Source organism: Stegodyphus dumicola, chromosome 9 (assembly GCF_044657685.1).
Source record: "Stegodyphus dumicola isolate Sdum_Otavi_A_Nest chromosome 9, ASM4465768v1".
NCBI classification, from domain to species: Eukaryota; Metazoa; Arthropoda; class Arachnida; order Araneae; family Eresidae; genus Stegodyphus; species Stegodyphus dumicola.
Genome location: NC_140776.1, coordinates 183,500,921 through 183,523,856, shown reverse-complemented (window position 1 = coordinate 183,523,856; position 22,936 = coordinate 183,500,921). Strand labels below are relative to the sequence as shown.

The window sequence follows — 22,936 nt, the reverse complement described above, 5'->3', positions numbered from 1 at the left end:
CGTGAGTAGTTTTAAAGTAGTTCTAAAGTTCTAAAAGGGTTCTAAAGGGTTCCGTGAGTAGACAAAGTTTGAAGACCATTGACTTATATAACTAAATTTACCCGAGGAAATATTAATTTACATTTTGGGAGATATTTACTAATAAAGTATACAAATACTGAACAGACATCTGCGTATATAAGAATGAGACAACATACTTTTAAACGCTATTTTTTGGCATTTTTTTTACTGTTTAACAGGAATTAAGTTACTGTTTAACAGGAATTAACAGGAAACCATAAATGTGAAAGCACATATCTGAAATTCTTATTTGTAGAAATACTAAAATTAAAAAGTTTCTATTAATAGAGATTCAGCATGATGTATTTTGTTTTCTTTTTACTGTGTAAAAGGGGCTTAAGATATATAATTTTATTATTATATTACGACGATTTGTATACTAAAGAGTCATTTAAGTCAGAGATCTTTAGCGTAATAATGAACAGTTTACTAATTAGAACTTTATTTTAACTTACTTTACTGAAGTTTACGCCTTGTACATTTTTAATAAAATGAGCCAAGTGGAGGAAAATGTCCCAGTTCGAAAGCTAACTTTATTAAATTAATATCTTAAAAATGGACCTGTAACAGCTTTAAATAGTATTAAAATCTTGTAGTTTAAATAATTTAAATAGATGAACATTAAGGTATTTGTGAATGGCAATATTTGAAACCAGACTCGAGTGCGACGTGCGACTCTGGCACGAAGAATGTAATTTATTTTTAAATGTTAGAATATGTTTTATCTTCTTGTTTGTATGTCGCCATTTTTTTGAGTGTTAAATAAAAGTTATTGCTGTGTTCCATCATTGGAGTTGCTTCATTTCGCCAAAGAAGCATCACAGTCTTAATTATTTTGGAGGCACCGACCAAGATCGAATAATCGTGCGTATTTTTATTTTATTAGTTCATCACTGAACGTAATATTAGTGATACCAGATTATTACTTCCTGTTGATATTAAATTGCCTTATTTTATTAGTTCATCACTGAACGTAACTTCCTGTTGATATTGAATTGCTTTATTTTATTAGTTCATCACTAAACGTAATATTAGTTATACCAGATTATTACTTCCTGTTGATATTAAATTGCCTTATTTTATTAATTCATCACTTGAACGTAAACTTATTGATACCATTTTAATGCCGTTTCTACTAGAGCTCAAAGGAAAACAAAAATAGCTGAAGAGTAGATGTTGGAACCGATGAAGCAAGAAAATAAAGCATCCAGAGATATCTTTGAAGAAGAAGTTAAATCACCAGAATTAAACGTGGAAGATTTTCACGTAAATTTGAAAAACGATAAAGAAATTAATATTGAGAATCATTTTGCAACGCAGCGTTATCATCATCTTTCGGCCTTCGATTTAATATCAAAGCCGCTACTAATAGACGAAGAAAACAATTGCCGAAACAAATGGCAATTGAATATTATCCGAAAGGCACAGAGCAACTGAGGAAAGGCTTTGCTGTGAATTATAGCCAAGGAACTGGTCCAACATGGAAGAGATCTAGAACATCAACTTGGAAGAGATCTGGCGCCGTCAAAAAAAAAAAAAAAAAAAAAAGAAAAAAAAAGAAGACACTGTCCATTTTCTTCCTGTTTAAATGTGGTGTAAAAATATTTGTTTAAAACTTAAAAATTTTGGCCTGAGGTTTGGAAACTTATCAGAGAAGTTACCTTTTCTCCTTAAGCAAATGAGCAAGCCGAGCTTATTAAACTGTCGAATTTTACAGAACTTTTCCCTTCGGAAAAAGCCTCTCCGTTGGGGGAGAGGTTGTAACAGCTTTAAATAGTATTAAAATCTTGTAGTTTAAATAATTTAAATAGATGAACATTAAGGTATTTGTAAATGGCAATATTTGAAACCAGACTCGAGTGCGACGTGCGACTCTCGCACGAAGAATGTAATTTATTTTTAAATGTTAGAATATGTTTTATCTTCTGGGTTGTATGTCGCCATTTTTTTGAGTGTTAAATAAAAGTTATTGGTTCCATCATTGGAGTTGCTTCATTTCGCCAAAGAAGCATCACAGACCCATGGATTTATAATGAATTATTAAAACGCACTTAGTCATGCTATTGTTTTCGAAATGTGAAAAAATTCGAAATTTCAACTATAAAGTGCTTCATTCCACATTGGTTTCTTTGTTTTGATAGACATGTAAATGAAAGTTTTAAGTTCTTGGAACTGCACATCGTTCATACTCTTTGGTTGATTAGTTGAGAGTCTGAGAACTAATTACGTTTAAAATGTAATTAATATCACAGGGACATTAAATAATTACACTTACTAAAATAAAATTACTACCATACGTATTGTGTAATTAGTACCATTTTTTACTATTAGAGTGCTAATTTCGTTTAAAAATCCTCAGTTTGGTAACTCGCATTCTATGCAAAGTTTTTCTTGAGCGCAGGGGTGTTAAATTCCGAATAAGTTTCCAGTGAAAATTTCTGATTGTTGAATGCTGTTTGACCAACCTAGCACAGGAAGTAATACATTGGCCGATAGATCAATCTTGAGATTATAAAGGCTATTAGAATGCAGAAGAAGTAAAATAAAATAAACTAAAAAAAAAATATGAAAGGGTTTAGATGCTAACGGTAGCTCAAAAGGGTTTGTTAAGGTTTTCTACGCTCTCGCTGAGCTCGCAGTGCAGTGTGCTGTTGCACTCACTCCTGCTAGTTTATTTCTTTTTGTCTTTTCAGCTTTATTATTAAGCAAAATTCCGCTACACTGTCCCGCACGCTGAAGATGTTTAATCCATACATAATGTTTTAATCCATACAGTGCTGCCACAGCTCGCTTTCAAATCTTTGAGTTTGGTAAAAATTCATTAAAAATTTACAAAATATGAAATATAAAATTGGAAAAGCCAAAATTTCGGGCTTCTGGGTGCATATGTTCGGGTGGAGAACTACATTACTCAAAATTTAATGAATTTATGCAGATTTTTCATTATTTAATTTCTTTAAAAGTAATTCAGGGCGATAATATTTAGTGGCAACAATTTGAAAAGTGATTCAGATGTTTAAAGTGATAAGTCGTCAAATCCCGTTTCGAGACTAATAACCCATTTGGGCTAACACCCTTTTGGGTTAACAGATCTTTTCATTTTGATCTCATAGTAACTTATCACATACAATGAAATAAATGCAGTACCTTTTAATGAATTAAATTAGAAGAGTTTAAGAATTAAATGTAATAGAATTTCCTAAATACAAAGATATAGTATTGTTACGAATTTGGTATTTAAAAAGCTAATGTTAGTTCAATTACAAATTAAATGATTTTATTTCTCGCGCAGTGCAGCGCGTGACGAATATTAAAAGAAAGCTAAGCCGTAAAATTGAAATTACAAGAGCGCGTGCATTAAATAAATAAATATCTCTTTTTGATTTCGAGAAAGTACTGGAAAATTCTAGCGCGTGATTTTAAAATCTTATAAAAGGAGGAAAACATCTCAGTTTGTAGTAGTTGCTTAGTTTGTTGTTGTTTAGAAAACTGCTCTTGTTGATTGTAGCGAATTCGCGGATTAGCGTTCTTTAGCTGTTTTTAATTGCGTTCTATTGGACATTTGAGTAGTTAAAAGATAACTACTGTGAGATATTGTAATACTGCATGATAATTTGAGAAAATTTAAGCATTTTTGTTGTGATAATAATAAATTTTTTTTTGTTCATTTTTCATCGGACTTGTGCATTCATTTCATAACGAACCCGTACGCACGCAACAATTTTTGGTGTCAGGAGTGGGGTTTGAATGCCAATAACAAGAGCGATGGAAGAGTAATTAAGGCAGTTAATATCAGCCTTTGTCTCATTTAAAGAAGAAATTAAAGAGGAAATGAAATTGGGCCAGGAATCCGTTAAGGAAGAAATGAAATTGGGCCAGGAATCCGTTAAGGACGAAATGAAAGCCGTTCAAGCTGGTCAAGAAGAAATGAAAAGAGAAATTACTTGCATAATAGAAAATAAATTTGAAGCTATGGAAGGCAGAATTGAAGCAGTTGAAAATAAAGTTGGACATATTGAAGAAAAGGTTTCTTCCGTAAAAGATCATATTGAAGAAAGAGTTTCTTCGGTGAAAGAAGAAATAGAAGAAAAAGTTTCTTCTGTAAAAGAACATATAGAAGGGAGAGTTTCTGCTGTGGAGGAACGAATTGAAGGAAGAGTTTGTGCCGTCCAACACCAAATCGAACAACAAATTGATGAGAGAGTTTCTGCAGTTGCCAAAGAAATGGATACTTTAAAGAAATTCGTAGCGTCGGCAGGGAGCAGGAGGGATGATTTTAAATTCTTACCAATGCCTGCTCGTCCACCTCTGAAGCTATCCACATATGATGGGAAGACCTCCTGGCAGGTGTATAAGACACAATTTTCTATCGTGGCGGATGCGAATGGATGGGATTCCCAAGCTAAGGCCTGTCATCTCGCCGCTTCTCTAAGAGCCGACGCAGCGGATATCCTTCAGACTCTTCCCGAAAACAAAAGGTTAGATTTCGAAGCTCTGTCCGGCGCCTTGGAGTTGCGCTTTGGGGAGAAGTGTTTAAAAGACTACAGCAGGCTCCAATTAAAATCTCGTCAACAGAAGCCTACCGAAACACTTCAGGAGCTCGCCGCGGATGTTGAAAGGCTGTCCCATCTCGCCTTTTCGGAATGCCCGACAGAAACAAGGGAAATCCTGTCCTTGCAATACTTTATCGACGGCATCCGAGATACTGAAATACAGAAAGCTCTACGAATGGCGGATGTAAAAGATTTAAAAAGTGCTCTAGTGTACGCCATGAAATTTGAGGCAGCCCAGCAAGCCACTCGTCGAGACCGCCACCCAGTCAGAGCTGCTCAAGTCCAGGAGCCAGGGGATCAAGTCACCGCTCGACTTGACGATTTAACTAGACAACTGAACGCCTTGAGACGGAATATTGGTGAGAAGAAACCGACCGTTAAGTGCTGGAACTGCGGTGCTGAAGGACACATACGACGAAACTGCAAAACACCCCAGGGTACTGATGTTAAGACCGCTTCTAACAAGCAGCAGGGAAACTAATTAGTGGCCATCTCGCGGGGCGGAGGTTGCCAGATAATGAAAAGCCCCCGTTTAAAGCGCTTCAGATTTCTGCAGTGAGAGGCGGCAGTAATGGACTTTTCATAATAGGACATATTAATGGAGTTCCGTGCAATATGACTATAGATACAGGAGCCAACGTCACCATCATCCGAAAAGATTTGGCTCAACAACTAGGAAACAAACTTATCTGGACGCCGCCCTGCGTTACCCTCCAGACTGTGTCCGGTGAGAAGATCGACATCGACGGAAAAGTAAATGTTAACATCACGTTTGGAAGTGCCGCTTACCATCACACGGCATATGTAGCAGAGATCACTGATTCTTGCATACTCGGATTGGACTTTCTAAGGAAATACAATTTTTACTTGGATTTTAAAAATAACGAATTGCATTCTACATCTGAGGACATAGCGTTATTTCTCGTTAATGATGAAGAAGTTAAATCTGTCCATAAAATCATAGCACAAGACTATATCACAATACCGGCAAGAACAGAAATTTTACTTCCTGGATCCATAGCCGAAAATAGAAATTTCCGCTACGGCATCATAGAATATCCCAATAACTGTAATATCCCAAAAGGAGTACTAGTAGCCTCAACACTCGTCGACCTATCCAGAACGGTTATCCCGGTGAGAGTCGCCAATGTAACTGAAAAGTCGAGAGTTATTAAGAAAGGTGAAGTGGTTGCAACATGTACTCCAGTAACCAGCGTTGAAAGAAAGAGTAACATCCCAGAATCCGTGTCCTCAGAGAGCATTACATCGGAGTTATTGCAGAATGCACAATTAAACGATAAAGAGAAAAATGCTGCCGATCGCGTCATTAAAGATCTTCAAGTTGTTTTCTCCCGCTCGTCTTCTGACGTGGGTCGAACTAGTTTGACACAACATAGAATAGATACTGGCGATCATCCCCCAATCAAGCAATATCCAAGACGTCTACCGTTTGCTAAACAGGAAGAGGTGCGAACACTGTTAAAAGATATGGAAGAAGGCGATGTCATCGAGCCTTCAGCGAGTCCATGGGCATCTCCCATCGTTCTCGTCAGAAAGAAAGACGGCTCAACAAGATTTTGCGTTGACTATCGCCGGTTGAATGAGGTTACGAAGAAAGACAGTTACCCTCTTCCTAGAATTGATGACATTCTAGACACTCTTTCCGGAAGCAAGTGGTTCTCAACAATTGATTTAAAGAGTGGGTATTGGCAGGTAGAAATCCATCCTGAAGACCGAGAAAAGACGGCATTTACTACGGGACAAGGACTTTGGCAGTTCAAAGTGATGCCGTTTGGACTGTGTAATGCGCCGGCAACATTCGAACGTCTTATGGAGACTGTTTTGAAAGGCCTTTCCTACGAAGCCTGTCTGATATACCTGGACGATATCATCATCGTCGGAAAGAGTTTTGAAGAGCATCTAGAAAATCTTAGAAAGGTGCTTCAGAAACTGAAAGAGGCCAATCTGAAGCTGACTCCCGCTAAATGCAAATTGTTTCGAAAGGAAGTGACTTACCTGGGACATGTCATCTCTGCAGAAGGTGTGCGCACGGATCCTGAAAAGGTATCAGCGGTTAAATCCTGGACGCGTCCCGAAAATGTCCATCAGCTGAGAAGCTTCCTAGGGCTTTGCACCTACTATAGGAGATTCGTGAAGAACTTTTCTTCCATCGCAAGACCACTTCACAAGCTGACAGAGAGCAAGCAAAGATTCTTGTGGACAAAGGAATGCGAGGATGCATTTAACAACTTAAAGGAAGCTTTAACATCTGCTCCAATCCTGACGTATCCTCAGCTCGACAGACCATTTATTCTCGACACCGACGCGAGCAATGAAAGTGTCGGTGCTGTTTTGTCCCAAGAAATAGACGGCCAAGAACGTGTAGTAGCTTACTGGAGCAAGTGCCTGTCTAAACCGGAGAGGAATTACTGTGTCACAAGGAAAGAGTTGCTCGCCATAGTCAAAGCTGTAGAACATTTCCATCATTATCTATACGGGAGAAAATTCCTCCTCCGCACGGACCATGCCTCATTGGCCTGGCTTTTAAATTTCAAAAATCCTGAGGGTCAAATAGCCAGGTGGATACAGAGACTCCAAGAATATGACATCACTATCCGTCATCGTAAGGGATCATCACACGGAAACGCCGACGCCCTGTCTAGAAGACCTTGCCAAGAAAGCTGCCGATATTGTTCCAGGGTGGAAGCGAAATACGAACTGCTGACTCCGGTCGCAAGACAAATTACAACATCAACATCGGCTGATCGAGACCCGTGGAGTGATGATGAAGTCAGGAAAGACCAGCTGGAAGACCGCGACATTAAACCCATACTTGATTTAATAGAGTCATCAAACAGAAAACCTACATGGCAGGACATTTCTATCTGTAGTCCTACAACAAAATAATACTGGGCACTCTGGGATTCACTTCACATTCGAAACGGCGTCTTATACCGGAAATTCGAGTCGGATGATGGGAAGACGTTCCGATGGCAACTGATACTTCCAAGATCCCGGATTCCTGATGTCCTCAAAGAACTACATAACAGCCCTACAGGAGGTCACTTTGGAATTATGAAGTTATGAAGACCTTACAGAGAGTTCGTGAGCGCTTTTACTGGAATAATGCAAAGAATGACGTGCAAAAGTGGTGCCGATCTTGCGATGCCTGTGCAGGTCGGAAAGGACCGAGGAAACGCAGCCGAGGCAGACTGCAACGTTACAACGTAGGTGCGCCTTTTGAACGTATCGCCTTTGACATCCTGGGACCTCTGCCACGAACTGCTGATGGCAACAAATACATACTCGTTGTCATTGATTACTTCACCAAGTGGCCTGAAGCTTATCCTATTCCTGATCAAGAGGCAGTCACAGTATCTGAGGTAATGATACAGCACTGGATTTCCAGGTTCGGAGTGCCTCTTCAGTTACATTCCGATCAGGGAAGGAATTTTGCCTCGGCAGTAATCAAAGAACTATGCAAACTACTTGGCATTGACAAAACTCAAACGACGCCATTGCATCCCCAGTCGGACGGCATGGTAGAGAGGTTCAATCGAACCATCCTTAATAACCTCTCATTAGTGGTTTCCAGAAACCAACAGGACTGGGACAAGAAATTACCACTCTTTTTACTGGCTTATCGCAGTGCTGTCCACGAGACTACCGGCTATTCTCCATCACAGATGCTCTTCGGTCGTGACCTTCGTCTGCCTTGTGATCTATTGTTTGGCCGCCCTCCGGATGCTCCTTCATCGTCTGAGGAATATATTCAAGATCTCCAGGCCCGGTTTGAAGTGATGCACAATTTTGCACGAGAGCGAGTCAACTTGGCGACGGAGAAGATGAAGACCCGATACGACACAAGAGCTACTGAACATCAATTCCACGAAGGAGACAAGGTGTGGTTGTGGAATCCGACTCGACGGAAAGGACTTTGTCCGAAATTACAGTCACCTTGGGATGGGCCGTACACAGTCCTAAACAGGCTGAATGACGTCGTGGTTCGGATTCGTAAGTCTTCGAACTCTAAACCTAAAGTCGTTCATTACGACAGGTTAGCTCATTACTATGGCCATAGTACATAATGTAAATAATTGTAAATAGTATAAGACCATGGTCCATTTTGTTTTTAAATGTGTATTTGATTTGTTTTATGTATTGCATTTATTGTTCATGTTGTTTATTATTGTAATGTAATGCTTATTAATGCATTTATGCCACAGTTGTAAGTTTAGCTTCCTGTCCAGGGATTGTACTGCCCGGGACGTGCAGTCCTTGGGAAGGGGGCAGTGTTACGAATTTGGTATTTAAAAAGCTAATGTTAGTTCAATTACAAATTAAATGATTTTATTTCTCGCGCAGTGCAGCGCGTGACGAATATTAAAAGAAAGCTAAGCCGTAAAATTGAAATTACAAGAGCGCGTGCATTAAATAAATAAATATCTCTTTTTGATTTCGAGAAAGTACTGGAAAATTCTAGCGCGTGATTTTAAAATCTTATAAAAGGAGGAAAACATCTCAGTTTGTAGTAGTTGCTTAGTTTGTTGTTGTTTAGAAAACTGCTCTTGTTGATTGTAGCGAATTCGCGGATTAGCGTTCTTTAGCTGTTTTTAATTGCGTTCTATTGGACATTTGAGTAGTTAAAAGATAACTACTGTGAGATATTGTAATACTGCATGATAATTTGAGAAAATTTAAGCATTTTTGTTGTGATAATAATAAATTTTTTTTTATTCATTTTTCATCGGACTTGTGCATTCATTTCATAACGAACCCGTACGCACGCAACAGTATTAATTAAAACTAAACACAATACCTAAATTTTATAATTTTGCAATCATTGCTGACGACTATATTATTTATTTTTACTTAATATTTCCAGTAAAATTTTCTAATAAAAATTTTGGAATTTTGACTGAGAAAGAAACAATTACTGAACATAATTCGCTATTCTTCTTTCTTATTTAATAAATATCCTTCCACCGAAAATGGATCCTGAGTTTAATACATGGCGTAAGTGGCACATATCTGGCGTAAGTGGGAAGAATATGATATTTCATTAATAAATTTAACACACAAAACGTGAGTAATAAAAAGACAAAAAAAGAAAAAAAAAAAAAATCTGAAGTGTTTCAGATTTTAAATGACGTCCAAAGGGGCGTTTTTTTAACGTTTTGAGTGTTACCTTTGTTTATTAAATATCATGTTCTTTGCACTTAAACCATAAAATTCAGTTCAAGAGCAATATCAGAAAATAATGTTAAATTAAGCATATCTTTAGAATTTCCGATATACACAGTCTCGCGAGCTGGAGATAAAAGTAATTTTTTTCTATATAACGTTGCTATTTCTCGCTTTTAAAGCATTGAGTTTGTAAATCAAAAATTCGTTAAAGTTTTACAAAATATAAAATCTATAATAAAACAAATTCCAAATTTGGGATTTCAGATGCCCATATTCGCAGTAGGATTTCGTCATTCAAAATTCGATGGCTCTATGTACCATTGTTTTATCACAATGCGAGAAATAGACAATCATTTATGCAGATTTTTCATTATTTAATTTCTTCAAATATAATGCGGGACTCTAACATTTTGTGGCAACAGTTTGAAAAGTGAACCGACGTTTATAGGAGTCCGACGCAAAATCGCAAAACGAAAACAATAGTCCTTCAGGGACAAAGCCCCTTTGGACTAAAAAAAAAAAAAAAGTTTTGCAAGCCATCTTAAAAAATCACATAATAATGTAAAATTAGATTATTTTTTGCAGAAGAATATCAGGTCAGTGAACTTATGGTATTGTGCCATATTTTTCGTCTGGTTTTGCAAATAAAAATGTGACGAAAATTTCAGTTTGGATTTCAGCCAAAAGAGTATCTGTGGGAGGGAAAAAAATCTGAAATTTGAATCATTTATTATTTTTTGTGTACTGCTGTCAAATACCTTTCTCAGGACACTAAACCTATTGTTAAATAATATTCTTCCAAATGGTAAAAATGGTCAAATTCTTCCTATTCATTATACAAAATTTTGGTTTGCCAATTATCATCTTACTTAAACTTTAATATTGTAGACCCCTACAGTAAAATATTAAATTAAAATAAATTTAGATGCAAAAATAAATAAATAAAGTCAAAATAAGCAGTATAAATTATTAGATTTTCAGATTTGCTGTATTGTAATAATAATCGAATATTTATTACATATTTTTTCCACTTTTTTATCTTTGCATTTGGAAAAAGATAACTAAAACGGCTCTTGAAAAACGTAAAAAAAATTAAAAATTTCGGAATTAAAAAAGTTACCTAGTGATTTAAAACATATAAGAAAATTTGAAAGCTTTCAGATTTTATATTACACCCAAAGAAGCTTTTTTTAAACATTAAATATCATGTTCTTCGTACTTAACCATAAAATTCAATTCAACAGTAATATCACAAAATAATTTAAAAGCAGCATATCTTTAAAATTTTCGACACACAGTCTCGCGCGCTGAAGATAAAAATTATTCCCTCTCCCCCATGCCGTTTTGCCATTGCTCGCTTTGAAATCGTTGAGTTTGTTAATCAAAAATTCGTTAAAGGTTTAGAAAATAAGAAATAGATAATAAAACAAATTCAAAATTTGGGCTTCCAGATGCCCATATTCGAGGGAAGAATTACGTTATTCAAAATTGGATGTTTCTAGATACTGTTATTTTTTCACAGTGCGAGAAACATACATACATGCAGATTCTTCATTATTTAATTTCTTTAAATATAATGCAGGGCTCTAATATTTGGCGGCAACAATTTGAAAAGTGAAACGCCGCTTTATAGTGGTGGTGTGGTGCGTGTGATCATGGCAAAGCCTCGAGGGCTATCTGCCTAAGAGGAGGGATGCCTTCGTGGAGGACTTTCTAAGGGAAACTGGCTCGTATACACGTCACACATGGGGAAAACCACGAAAACGCCCATGCAGCCAGCCCTTTTGCGGGATTCGAACCTCGGACCGAACTACCAGTGTTCAGCGACTTTACCGCTCGGCCGCTGGTGGGCCGCTTTATAGTGGACGACGCAAAATGCCAAACAGCCCTTCTGTGCAAATTTCCACTTTGGGTTAATAATATCTCCAACGTGTTCCAAGATAAAGATATCGGAATTGGTGCATTATTGAAAGAAGTATTATACAGATGAAAAAGGAGTTTAAAAGTTGGATTATTTTGATGTATTTTAGACTACTAATGGAAACTTCTAAAGAAACAGTAAATGAGGAGAACCAGAGTATATCTTTCTTAGGTGGGCCAAAAAGAAATATAATAATCAATTTACACATACACTTAAACTTAATTAAATAATATTGTGATGTAATTCTAAATTTTATATGGATAAAAGAAAGATAGTAATGAAAAGAATAAATTAGAGAAAGAATTAAAGAAAATATTTACACGAGAAAAAATGAATAGCATAGTGCAGTATTTTACTATACTAATTTAATTGAGAGGAATGAAGCATATATCTTTTGATTTAAAAGTTTTTTAAATGAATAAAGTTTTTCTTTAATGGATAAATTTAATTCTGTATCTTGAGGTTTTTCCTAATGCTTATAATTTTCCCGCTAGTGTTTAATTGTGTTTATCTTGAGGATCAAAATTAAACTTACGTTTCTGTCACAGACATTGCAAAAAAATTAATGTTTAAAGTAATCACACATATTTATCATTTATTCATTCAGGAACTAATTATTTGAATATGTACCTCATTTATAAAAAATAATGATGACTTTTCGAATTCATATTTGTAGTTTTATCGTTTGAAATAAAAAATAACGTTAAAATGTTAGTTAACATGAGCAATATCCTTTTACATACTGTTATTGAATTAAGAAAATTATAGTATTTATCTAATAATTATCGTTCAAATAATAAAACTTATAAAAAATTACGAAACAGCCAAAGAAAAGTGAAAAAAAGGCACTTTTTAAGTAAATTCATTTTGTAGCCTATTAAAACATTTACTGAAAGGAATTAATTCTACAGGAGACGAGAAAACACGTGTTTTTTCCCTTTAGAATAAGTCTTGAAGTATTTCTTAAATGCATGAATTTCATAATTAAAGATTGTTAATTAAATTGCGCAACATAGAAAAGGTTTGAAAATTAGTTGTGATAGTCAATGCTTACTTTCAACTTGTTCTTTGCTAAGTTCCTCAACCTAGAAGAATAGAAAAGATATTTTAATTTACATGAAATGTAATTAAAAGCAGAAAGGTTTTTTTAATAAGACATTTATGAAATGTATTTATTTTGGAAATGAATAATGCACTTAAATCATTGAACTGACATACATTTCAGTGTTATGAAATTCTCTAAGTGAGTTTTAAAGAAATGCATTCATATTTGGAGTTCTCATATGCAGTTTATGAAAGTTATAAAATAAAGGAATATGAGTTATATTCCTTTATATATAATTATTTATATTATGAGTTATAAAATAAAGGAATAAATATGATAAAGAATATATATTTCTTAAACTATTTTCTAAAGTATTTTAAGCTTAGTGCAAAGCATTCTGCATTTTTTAACATGCACATTTCAATAAGCTATTTCTTTTCATATATCTGTTCCTAAATTTAGTTATAAGGCAGTTTTGAAATGATATAAGGCAGTTTGAGTTTGCCTTATTTAAAAACTAAAGTTCTTTTTTAAGACAAATTGAAAAAAAAATCACATAAATGTGTTATTTGCATGATGTATTTTACTTTTAGTGCTCCAGGAAAAGGTAAATAGTACAAACTGTAAAAAATGTGATCAACATAATTATGCATGTGAAACTGTTGTGTTAATACGTATAATTAAAAGAAACTACGTACATATATATTTATAAAACTGACGAATTTAAAAATAATAAAATTTTTTATAAATAGTTACTAATCTTGTGATTTTTCCCATTTGTTTTACCTTGCTGTTATTAAGTAAATCTCCAGGAAACAATTTTAAAAATTATTGCCTGTGAATCAACATAAGAACAGGGATTTTATATGTTTTTCAAAAGTAATCAGCATAAGAACAGGGATTTTATATGTTTTTTAAAAGTATCTGAGCATTATTATTTGAAATGTTTTAAAGTTTAGAATTAGTATTTTTTAATTTTATTTCCTTGGGAGAATATTTTTTATCAAGTTATATTACAGCAAAACAAATGTCTATCTGAATAACATAGAATAACCTGTGAATAACATACAAATCTTTACTCATATTCTCAAGTGCTGTATGTTTCCTGGCAGCTAATATTTATACCTTGTCTGTTTTAAAACAAAAAAAGTGTTTTTCTGTAACTTAAAGTAATTTTTATAAAGTTCTAAAAAGGAAATACATAAATATTTTCCATATTAATTTGGTAGACTGATTGTAAAGAATAGTCTTCACTTCTTAACGAGAGGGATGCCTTCGTGGAGGACTTTGTAAGGGAAACCGGCTCGGATATACGTTACACATAGGACAGCCATAAAAACGCCCATGCTGCCAGCCTGTTCTCCCGGAATCGAACCCAGGAATTGCTGAACTACCAATGTTCAGCGATTTTGCCGCTCGGCCATTGGTTGGCTTAGGTTACAAACGAGTTCAAATAGTTTCGATTAATAAATAAACTATTTTTAAATGCATTTAAGCGACTTAAAAATTAATTTTTCTTAAGAAGTACGAAATCAAGAAATTATACATATAATATAATGTAAAATATAAAATACAAATTAGTTGAAAATTTCAAGACGGCTGTAAAAATGCGAAGAGCGAAAATATAACTTCTTTCAGTTAATACATCTTTGATCAATTCAAAAAGGTATAACTTAATGTCTAGCTATTCGAACAGGTGAAATAGATAATTACGCAATTAAAGGAGTATTATTAAGTATTAAGTATTAAGGAGTAAAATTAAGTATTAATTATAAATATATGATTGATTATAAAGTTATTATAAGATTAATTATAAATACATGCTTAAGAAAATTTTGTAAAAGACAGATTTTCTTTAAAAGGCCGATATTTATTTTTACATTACTATTTAATGAAAAGAAAGTACATAATTTGTTTTAATTTTCTCCAAATATTTGAAAAATAAAAATTATTTACAGATCGGAAAGTGTTTTACGACTTGCAATTAAGATATGTCCTTTGTTGTAGAAGGACAAAAGGTTAGCAATTCCATTTTGCTAGATAACGAATTAATAAATTAAACTGCTACCAATGTTATTACATTACGAAACAAATATATAAATAATTAGTTTATTCAAAATTTTGCAGTTTTATTTCACGTTTCAAAAAATTAAAAGACCCTAAGAAATTTTAATTTTAAATTTTTAAATAGAAAGACTACATAAGATTTGAGTAATGTTGTAAGGAATTATTTCCCTCTATCGTGCGTGTTCTTGTAGTGTAAATGGTGATTGAAAAATCCATGCTTCGAATCCCGGCGACGGCACAGGTGAATTTTCTTGATCTAAAACGCGTAAGAGTCTTTGCAGTGACTTTTGATTTAAAAATGATGTAAATTATAATTTGCCTCCATTTGGAATCGTTCAACTGGGTACAGTTGCTAGGGGCAATTACCTTGTACAATTGCTTTTTCTGTCAGGGAGTATCCAAGCAATTATAAAATCCCCTTGCGCCTGTTCTTCTTGTATATATATATATATATATATAAATGATTAGCATTTCTGTCTAATATTTCGTTCCAACAGCTTAGTCGTCACAATAACGTTAAATAACTTCAAAAGTAAAGAAAAATAACAAGCAAGATTTTTATCATTTAATAATAAAATAAACAACCCAAACTGACTTAGAATGTTCATATACAATTTAACCTTAATTTTCATTAACGAGTAATTTAACTGCTAATTGATATTTTCATTCGAAAAAAAAAAAAAATGGACTGATGATTCTCCATTTTTTGCTTTTGAATATCCTACTTGGGCAAAAATAAAATTTAAATGAATTCTTTTTATAATTTTCTTCGCAAATTTCGTTAATTACAAACGTTTTGTTGTACGTTTGGTCTTTCATATATCATGAAACGCGTATTTTCGTTAGAAATATGGCTAAAACTGTGCGACCTATATTGAAAAATTCTTCAAGAAACGTAAAACAGTAGCTCACCATTTTGGATGCTTAGAACGTCTTCCGTGTGGGACAAAGACACAAACCAGGCAGAGACGATAAACTAACGATTGCGACCGAGTTTGCGAATCCAAACTCGGTTCCGAATCGCAGGGGGAGACGGGAAGGCACGGAGCGTAAGAAAAGTCTTCCCACAGGAACACCCATTTTCGTCCAGGTCACGTGGTCCGCCACGCAAGGTCGTCTTGTGTTTCCGAATGCGAACGTTTAAATTTAGAACTGTTGGCCGATTTTTCTCTTCCTCAAGATGTTCCAGTGGGTTATTCTTCGTATCAAAAGCTGCCTGATGTGGTTCCTCTTCCAGGCAGACTTCGAGTGTGGGGGGTACAGAGAGTTCTTTTTTGATTCACAGGTGATACGCAGTTTATGACGCAGTTCGGATTCTTTGGATGACAGTCAAGCTTGTATTTTTTTGGAAGGGAGGAAGTATACGTTGTTTAGAAAATGAAATGTTAAAAGAAATTAGCATTAAGTATTAAATGTGATTCGCTTTCAAGAAGGATTTGCATTCTCAGTCTTTTTTCTCTTGGAATTTTACAGATCCTAGATATTTTGTAGAGACATTAGGCATTCTTGGAAGCAAGAGATTATTGAAATTGAAAAATTAGCAACGACTTCGCCTGGAATCGAACCACGGACCTCTGGAATACCGGCCCAGCGTGCAGAACCACTACACCACGAAGGTACACTAGGAAGGCGGGAGAAATACCTTAACCATAAGAGTTAACTCTGTTCAAGTGTCATGTATGACAGCAGCGGATGACGTCTACACCTTTGGGAGGCCAACTTGTATCTTCGTCCCTGACCCCACACAATTTATTAAGTTAATATTTAGAAATATATCTGGGAGTAATAAATATTATTATTTCAAGATTTGGTGAATCTTCGGATTATGGTACCTTGGCAATTTTTTGGCGACAATTTGGCGACCAACCCTGCTACAGCAATCTGCGAGTTTTTTTTTTTTTTTTTGGACGCCATTTTGTTTTCACGAAGTAAAGGCATGTTTTTTTTTACTCAACATTTTTTCCAACAATCTGCTAGCCGAATTATGCTTATGCTAGAACTTTTATGGAACAAAAGTGCTTAATCATGACGAAGATTACGTGCGAAATTGTTTCTAAGTGCTTATGAGCTAACATCACGATCGGAATTTTCCGGAAAGTCCATTTTTACCAGATTTCTTGCACCGCCATTCAAACTTATCTGTAATATCCTTCCTTTCACACAATCTCATTTCATTCCCACATGTTGGACACTCATACTTATCTGCAATTAATCCTACACTCATCTTATATTCGTTAACTTTTATGCAGGCTAAATATGTTATTTTTATTCCTCATAATCGTATAATTAGCCTTATTGCATGTTTTTCCCACAATACCACGTGATCAAGTGTATTGTACCGCTATTGCATTCTGTTACATTGTATTCTTTTATTTTTACTTCTTTTGGTATATCCTCTGTGTATTGCGGTAATCATTTACATTCATTATTTCACTATGTTCTCTATTTTTATGTTATATTGTCCTTAAGTCTAATTCTACTGTCTATATTTTATTCATTGTATATTATTGGGCTGCCCAACATCAGACTGTACTTTAGCTTATGTATATTCTATGTTTGTGTGTATTACACCTTTGTAAAATTTTTGCTTATTGTACAAACTCGCCCTTTTTGGCCCTGCATGCTTTTGTTATTTTATTTAATAAATGTGGGGCCTGGGCGGTTGTTGAGACTGTCTTTCGTGGGCATTTGGTCTGTTGGACTGCCCCCGGGTTGAATTTGGCTCTGGGTTTGGGCGCCCGGCGCGTGGCGTCTTGTGATTCCTCTTTAGGCTCTAGATATAGGTGGACGTGGTGCTATACCGATTAACCTTTTGGTAAAGGGACAGTGCCCACGTCCTCCGTTGCTTATCGCTTATCCTACACTCATACACCATTCAAGCAACTCTTTTTGGATGATCACATACATGCAATAAAAATTTGGAATTTACTTTAGAGAGGACCATGGGATCCAAATATTAAGCAACACTGTTTCACACAAGATACAAGATGGAATGTACTTCTCAGATTATTGCTAAAGTCCTAGCTACTAACCTTTATCGCCTTACCAAAATGTCGCCAAACTACCTGTTACCATATTACAAAGATTAGCCCAAGATTTTGATTGTCACATTAGCGTGTTTCTCTTCTAGTCTATTTTGTATAATATTAATATTAAATATTCTTTGAGGGAATAAGATAATCACTCCAATGTGATTAAAAATTGGCAAATATACATACAATTTTAAAATTCGGTCAGTGAAAGTAAATTTTGTTAGTCTGGTTTGCAGATAAAGCCCTCACTTACTGCATAAAGCTCCGGAGCTACCATTGATAAATGCAATTTAAGTTAAATGTCTGAATTTCATGGTAATAAGCTTCGTTTCTAAGTTAGCTTCAATAAATCTAAAATGATATTCGGAACACTAACGAATCTTATGCGACTATTTGAGAAAACTTTGTTATCATTTCAGATTTACATCAGTGCTTGATGTTTGAAAATTAAACCTAAAGCTCATAACCTATAAGTGCACGTATAAGAGACATCTATACGTAACCTATAAGACACCTATAAGTACGGCCAGAATAAAGATCTCTTTTTTCCAAATTGTAAAATGGATTTAAAATGCGATCAGAAGGGAATTTTTTGTGATGTCTGTACGTATGAATGTTGTTGTTATGACTAATCTCGCTTGTCTGACATCGCATCAAGCCTAGGATACTTATCGCAAAAAACAGGCAAGATTGAACCTGTCGTTGGCAAAAACCTTGGACAGCAGGCAGTTGACAGTGCGACTTTGCTCAGTTTCATCCCCAGTTTTGAAAGAGAGCACCCTAAGAGGACTGGTTTGTAGTCCAGGAATGTTTATTCAGTTCAATATTTCATTGAGAATTCTTCAATTCAAAATACTTAACACAAATCAAAAGCGCATGTTGAAATTTTTTGCCACAGCAAGTTTTTTTAAAAATTCCACGAAGAAGGAACAGAAATAATTGCGTTGTCATTGAAAAATATGAAAACTAAGTACGACTAATTTAGAGATATTTTTTACTTCCTGGTACTAAGTAACGGAAGTAATGTAATAACGAAAAACTTCGGATGTCATATTTCAAGGAAAATATCCATTTTGACCACTTTCTCATCCATTTGAACCCTGTTTTTGCGTGACATCTGTACTTACGGACAGAATAAAGAACACTTTTCTCCAAAACGGATTGTAAAATGAATTAAGATGAATTCAGAAGAGATTTTTTTTCATGAAGTTTATACATGTACGTAAGCATATATCTTGCATAACAAAAACGAATAGCATTGAAATTTTGCATATGGAACTCTATAAACTTTAACTGAGCACCTCTCTTTCTCATAGAAATCGCAGCACTAAATATATATAGAGATAAATAGATAAAGATATACAAATATTCTCTATTCGGATAAACAAATATAAAATTAAAATTTTAAATTTTATCAAGAAATTTTAGTTTCAAAGAAATAAAAATAAAAATAATTATAATTGCTGCGAACTAATTTACATAATCATTTAAATTCTAAGAGCATATGTAAATTAATTGCACTTATCTAAACCATGAAAAAATATATTATTCCAAAAAAAATAAATTTATTATTCCTAAAAATTGCATAAGTGTTGAGCAGGCAGGAGACAGACTTATCCAGGGGAAGTTGCCCCCAAACCTAACTCTTCAGTTACTCAATTCGTGTTCATATAGGCAAAGGTAAAAGATAGATATACATAGATATAGATATTGTTACGTTATTTTATTCTTTCACGTTCGTACGGGGTTCGTAGATTTGGAGTGAATAACGACGACACTTTATAAAGTATCGAAACACACTTTATTTACCAATAGTCTCAGGACAGCTCCAAAATCACTTTTTACAGTCGTCGAAGATCTACTATAAATACGCTGGAACAAACAGCGACACAGCTTTCACACTGTCAGGCAATAACGGTGGAGACAGCTTCACCGCAAAGCACTAAAATACAGTTCCAACTCTACTTGGTTGTTCTCGGAACTCCACGTACTCTCGAGACTCTCCCCACGATGCACTCGACGATACGGAAAAGTATAGCTCTCGACTCAGCACAGTCTATGACGAAACTCGACGATACACTAATTTGAGATGCACTAAAAGACTCTCTCGATGCACTCGACGACTACTTTGGCGTTAGACTTCGAGACATTCGCTCAATGACTGACTATCAGCTCTTTAGACGAGGCACACACACACTCGATGAGAGACACACCAACTGATTGCGGACCAGCAGGGTTTATGTAGCTTTCGGCTTGTGTTCGGGAACATTCTGGGCTAAACCGGTAAGAATTCGTTCCAGAAGGTTCTCCAACCGTCCATGGTATATCGCCAAATGTCGCCAAATTGGCGATTTCTCTCCAAATGTGGCAACTTTGCCTTCCCTTGCCATTTGATGGCAACCCTAAAACTGCTTTGCGGGGAAGCTATCTTAAAGCGCCTGTCCATTTCGTAACAATATATATAGATATGTAGATATTCCCACTCTGTACCCGGCTCCTTGAGCTCAGTTTTTTAGGTCCAACACCATTTGTTTACATTTCAAACTCTTAGTAAAATAGTGAAATAAGCCAGTTGGTGTGCCAACCTCAGTGTCTTTTTACCTAGTGGGAGCAAAAGAACTTTCGATTCTGAGCACCGAAAGTTTTGTCTTCCTGTCCCTTGGCCAAATTGCTTGTTTTTGTGTAGGAGCTCTAATTTTAATTATAAAATTTTTTTTTTAACTGTTATCAACTGTATTTGGTGTTTTAGGATTTTCTGTATTTTACAATTTTTAATGAAGATGTTTTGATTTTTTTACGTATTTTCCTTGCTGCGAATTGAGAAATATATCTCTAATGAAGTTTGAGGAAATAAGTTTAAATGAAGTGCAGAAAAAATTGTATATAATTTAATAGACCGTGCAAGGAAGTCACGTGGTTTTTGTTCACAGTAGATATTTTTGTACCTAAATGGCAACAAGCGAAAGATAAATGGTTAAACTGCGAATGAGAAGAGATTTTCCGTTAGCATTCTCTATTCTTCCTTTAATTTAAAACTATCAGCTATTATTAAAATTTGTACTTACAGACAAAAGTATAAATTGCAATTCATCAAATTAATGTTTGCATGCTCATGAGAATATAAAAAATATAAATTCTGCATATGAATAAACAAAATTTATTATTTTATGCTATTAATCTCTTAATTCATCTTGCTAAACTGGGATACATTGAAATAATATTTTACGAACACTGGATTTAATAAGTTTAAGGAATTTTTCTCAGACATGAAAAAGAAGATATATTATCACATATAAAAAGCACACATTATCACATATAAAAAATTGTGAATATATCCGTTAGAGATCTGAGCTTATTTCCCTTCACTGACAAAATCTGTCTTTTGGAGATTATCAGCTGTTTGTTTTGTTTATGCATTTCTTTGCTGTATATTGATGATATGTAATGGAAAAGAATGTTTGGCCTAAGAATTAAGTTATCAAGGAATAAGATTATGTGTGAAAATTATTGCTACGTCTGTATTCAAAACAAACAGCATTTTTCATTTCAAAGACAAATAGCATTGGTTTCATTTCAGTAGGCTGCATTAAAAACTACCAGCACGCTTTATTTTGAAACTGCATATTCGTTAATATTATTAAACAAGAATTTTTGTAACTTATTTTTAAATATCCCTCCCGCGGATAGTTATTGAGCTTCTTTAGCATTTATAACGCAACTGTAAATATTGACTAAAAATCTTTATCATCATGATTTTTTTAAATGCCAGAGTTAACTTAGTTCTGCGATATACGTAGTTTTGTCAGATTGTTTCTAAAAGAAAAATAAAAACATATTTCATGTTTAATTTTACGAGGTATATTAATGTTCTTTTCTATGTATAATTAAAAAATTAATAAACAGTTGGCTGAAAAACAACCCTTTCTGCATTTTTGTTGATGATTTGAGGGGTTTTAAGATAATATAAATTAAAACCACCAAGAATTATAAAATAAAATTTTTCTGTTAAAGAAAAAACATGTAGTATGCGTATAATAGAAGCGGCTGATTAAAAAATATATTCGAACGAGATACAGGGAAATTCACCTTTATTATCAACACCAAGAACATTTTCATAATTGGGAGGCAAGTAACGTCGAATTTCTCTGCAGTAATGATGTAACCTTTCCTTGATCGTTTTTGTTTCTTTCATGTTTTCGCAACCAATTCAATTAAGTCTGCCCCTACAATTAACTACATCAGCGTCACTGTCGTCAAGAGACATGCTCGTTACTCATCTGTTTATATTAAAAACGCCACAGCGATATTTTCGCTGTTATCTGAATGGCAACACTAATGTTTTGCTTTGTGCCTTCGGAACTTGATGAAATGAAACAAAAACCAGTCACCCATCTTAACAATGGGACGAAATTGAGCAACTCGCAGAAGAGAGAAGGATCATCTAGCTGAAGAAATAAAAGCCTGTCTATCTGTTTGGCGTTAAGTGGTCTAGGGTTTCGTAAGAGGCCTGTCTAGACATGCTGACAACGTGTCCTGAAGACTCTTGAGAGAAATGATGTGCTGCCACTTCAAAGAACAAGTGGGCTTCGCATAAAATCTGAGAAAATATCATGCTAGACATTGATAGATAACTATTAGAACTATGGATATCGACACCGAATAGCAAAGTAAAAGTTATTTTTATCATAATATGGAAGTAAAATGTAATTCGCCGAAAATAATACAGACTCTGCAGAAAAATAGAAGGGCTCTAGAAAGCAATAAGTGGTCATTCCATTTATTTTTCAAGAATTGTTAAAGTGCAGATGGAGGATTCAAGATACAAGATGCTATTACGGGACAACTTGGCTAAATCCTGGACATCAAAGTGCGATTTAATCTTTAAAAATATACAGAGGAGAAAGTGCCAATAAAATAAATCGTATAATTTTAAAAAAATATTTAAAAAAAGGAAAGGAAAGAAAATCTGAAAGTTTTCAGATTTTATATTACGCCCAAAAAGGCGTTTTTTGAACGTTTTGTGTGTTACCCTTTAAACTACATAAAAGTCAATTCGACAGCAATATCGCCA

At 34.6% G+C, this 22,936-nt stretch overlaps 1 protein-coding gene across 1 annotated transcript in view; it reads right to left on the bottom strand.

Annotated features, from left to right (window-relative positions):
• LOC118194834 (troponin C-like) overlaps positions 1 to 15,873 on the bottom strand; it is a 45,167-nt gene extending 29,294 nt beyond the window's left edge. Inside the window, exons 1-2 of the mRNA XM_035366036.2 lie at positions 15,746 to 15,873; positions 12,776 to 12,806 (exon numbers count right to left, since the gene is read on the bottom strand). Of these exons, the coding sequence (XP_035221927.1) occupies positions 12,776 to 12,806; positions 15,746 to 15,748 (34 nt within the window). The 5' untranslated portion in view covers positions 15,749 to 15,873. The remainder of the gene's footprint in view (positions 1 to 12,775; positions 12,807 to 15,745) is intronic.
• Between the last annotated feature and the right edge of the window lie 7,063 nt (positions 15,874 to 22,936).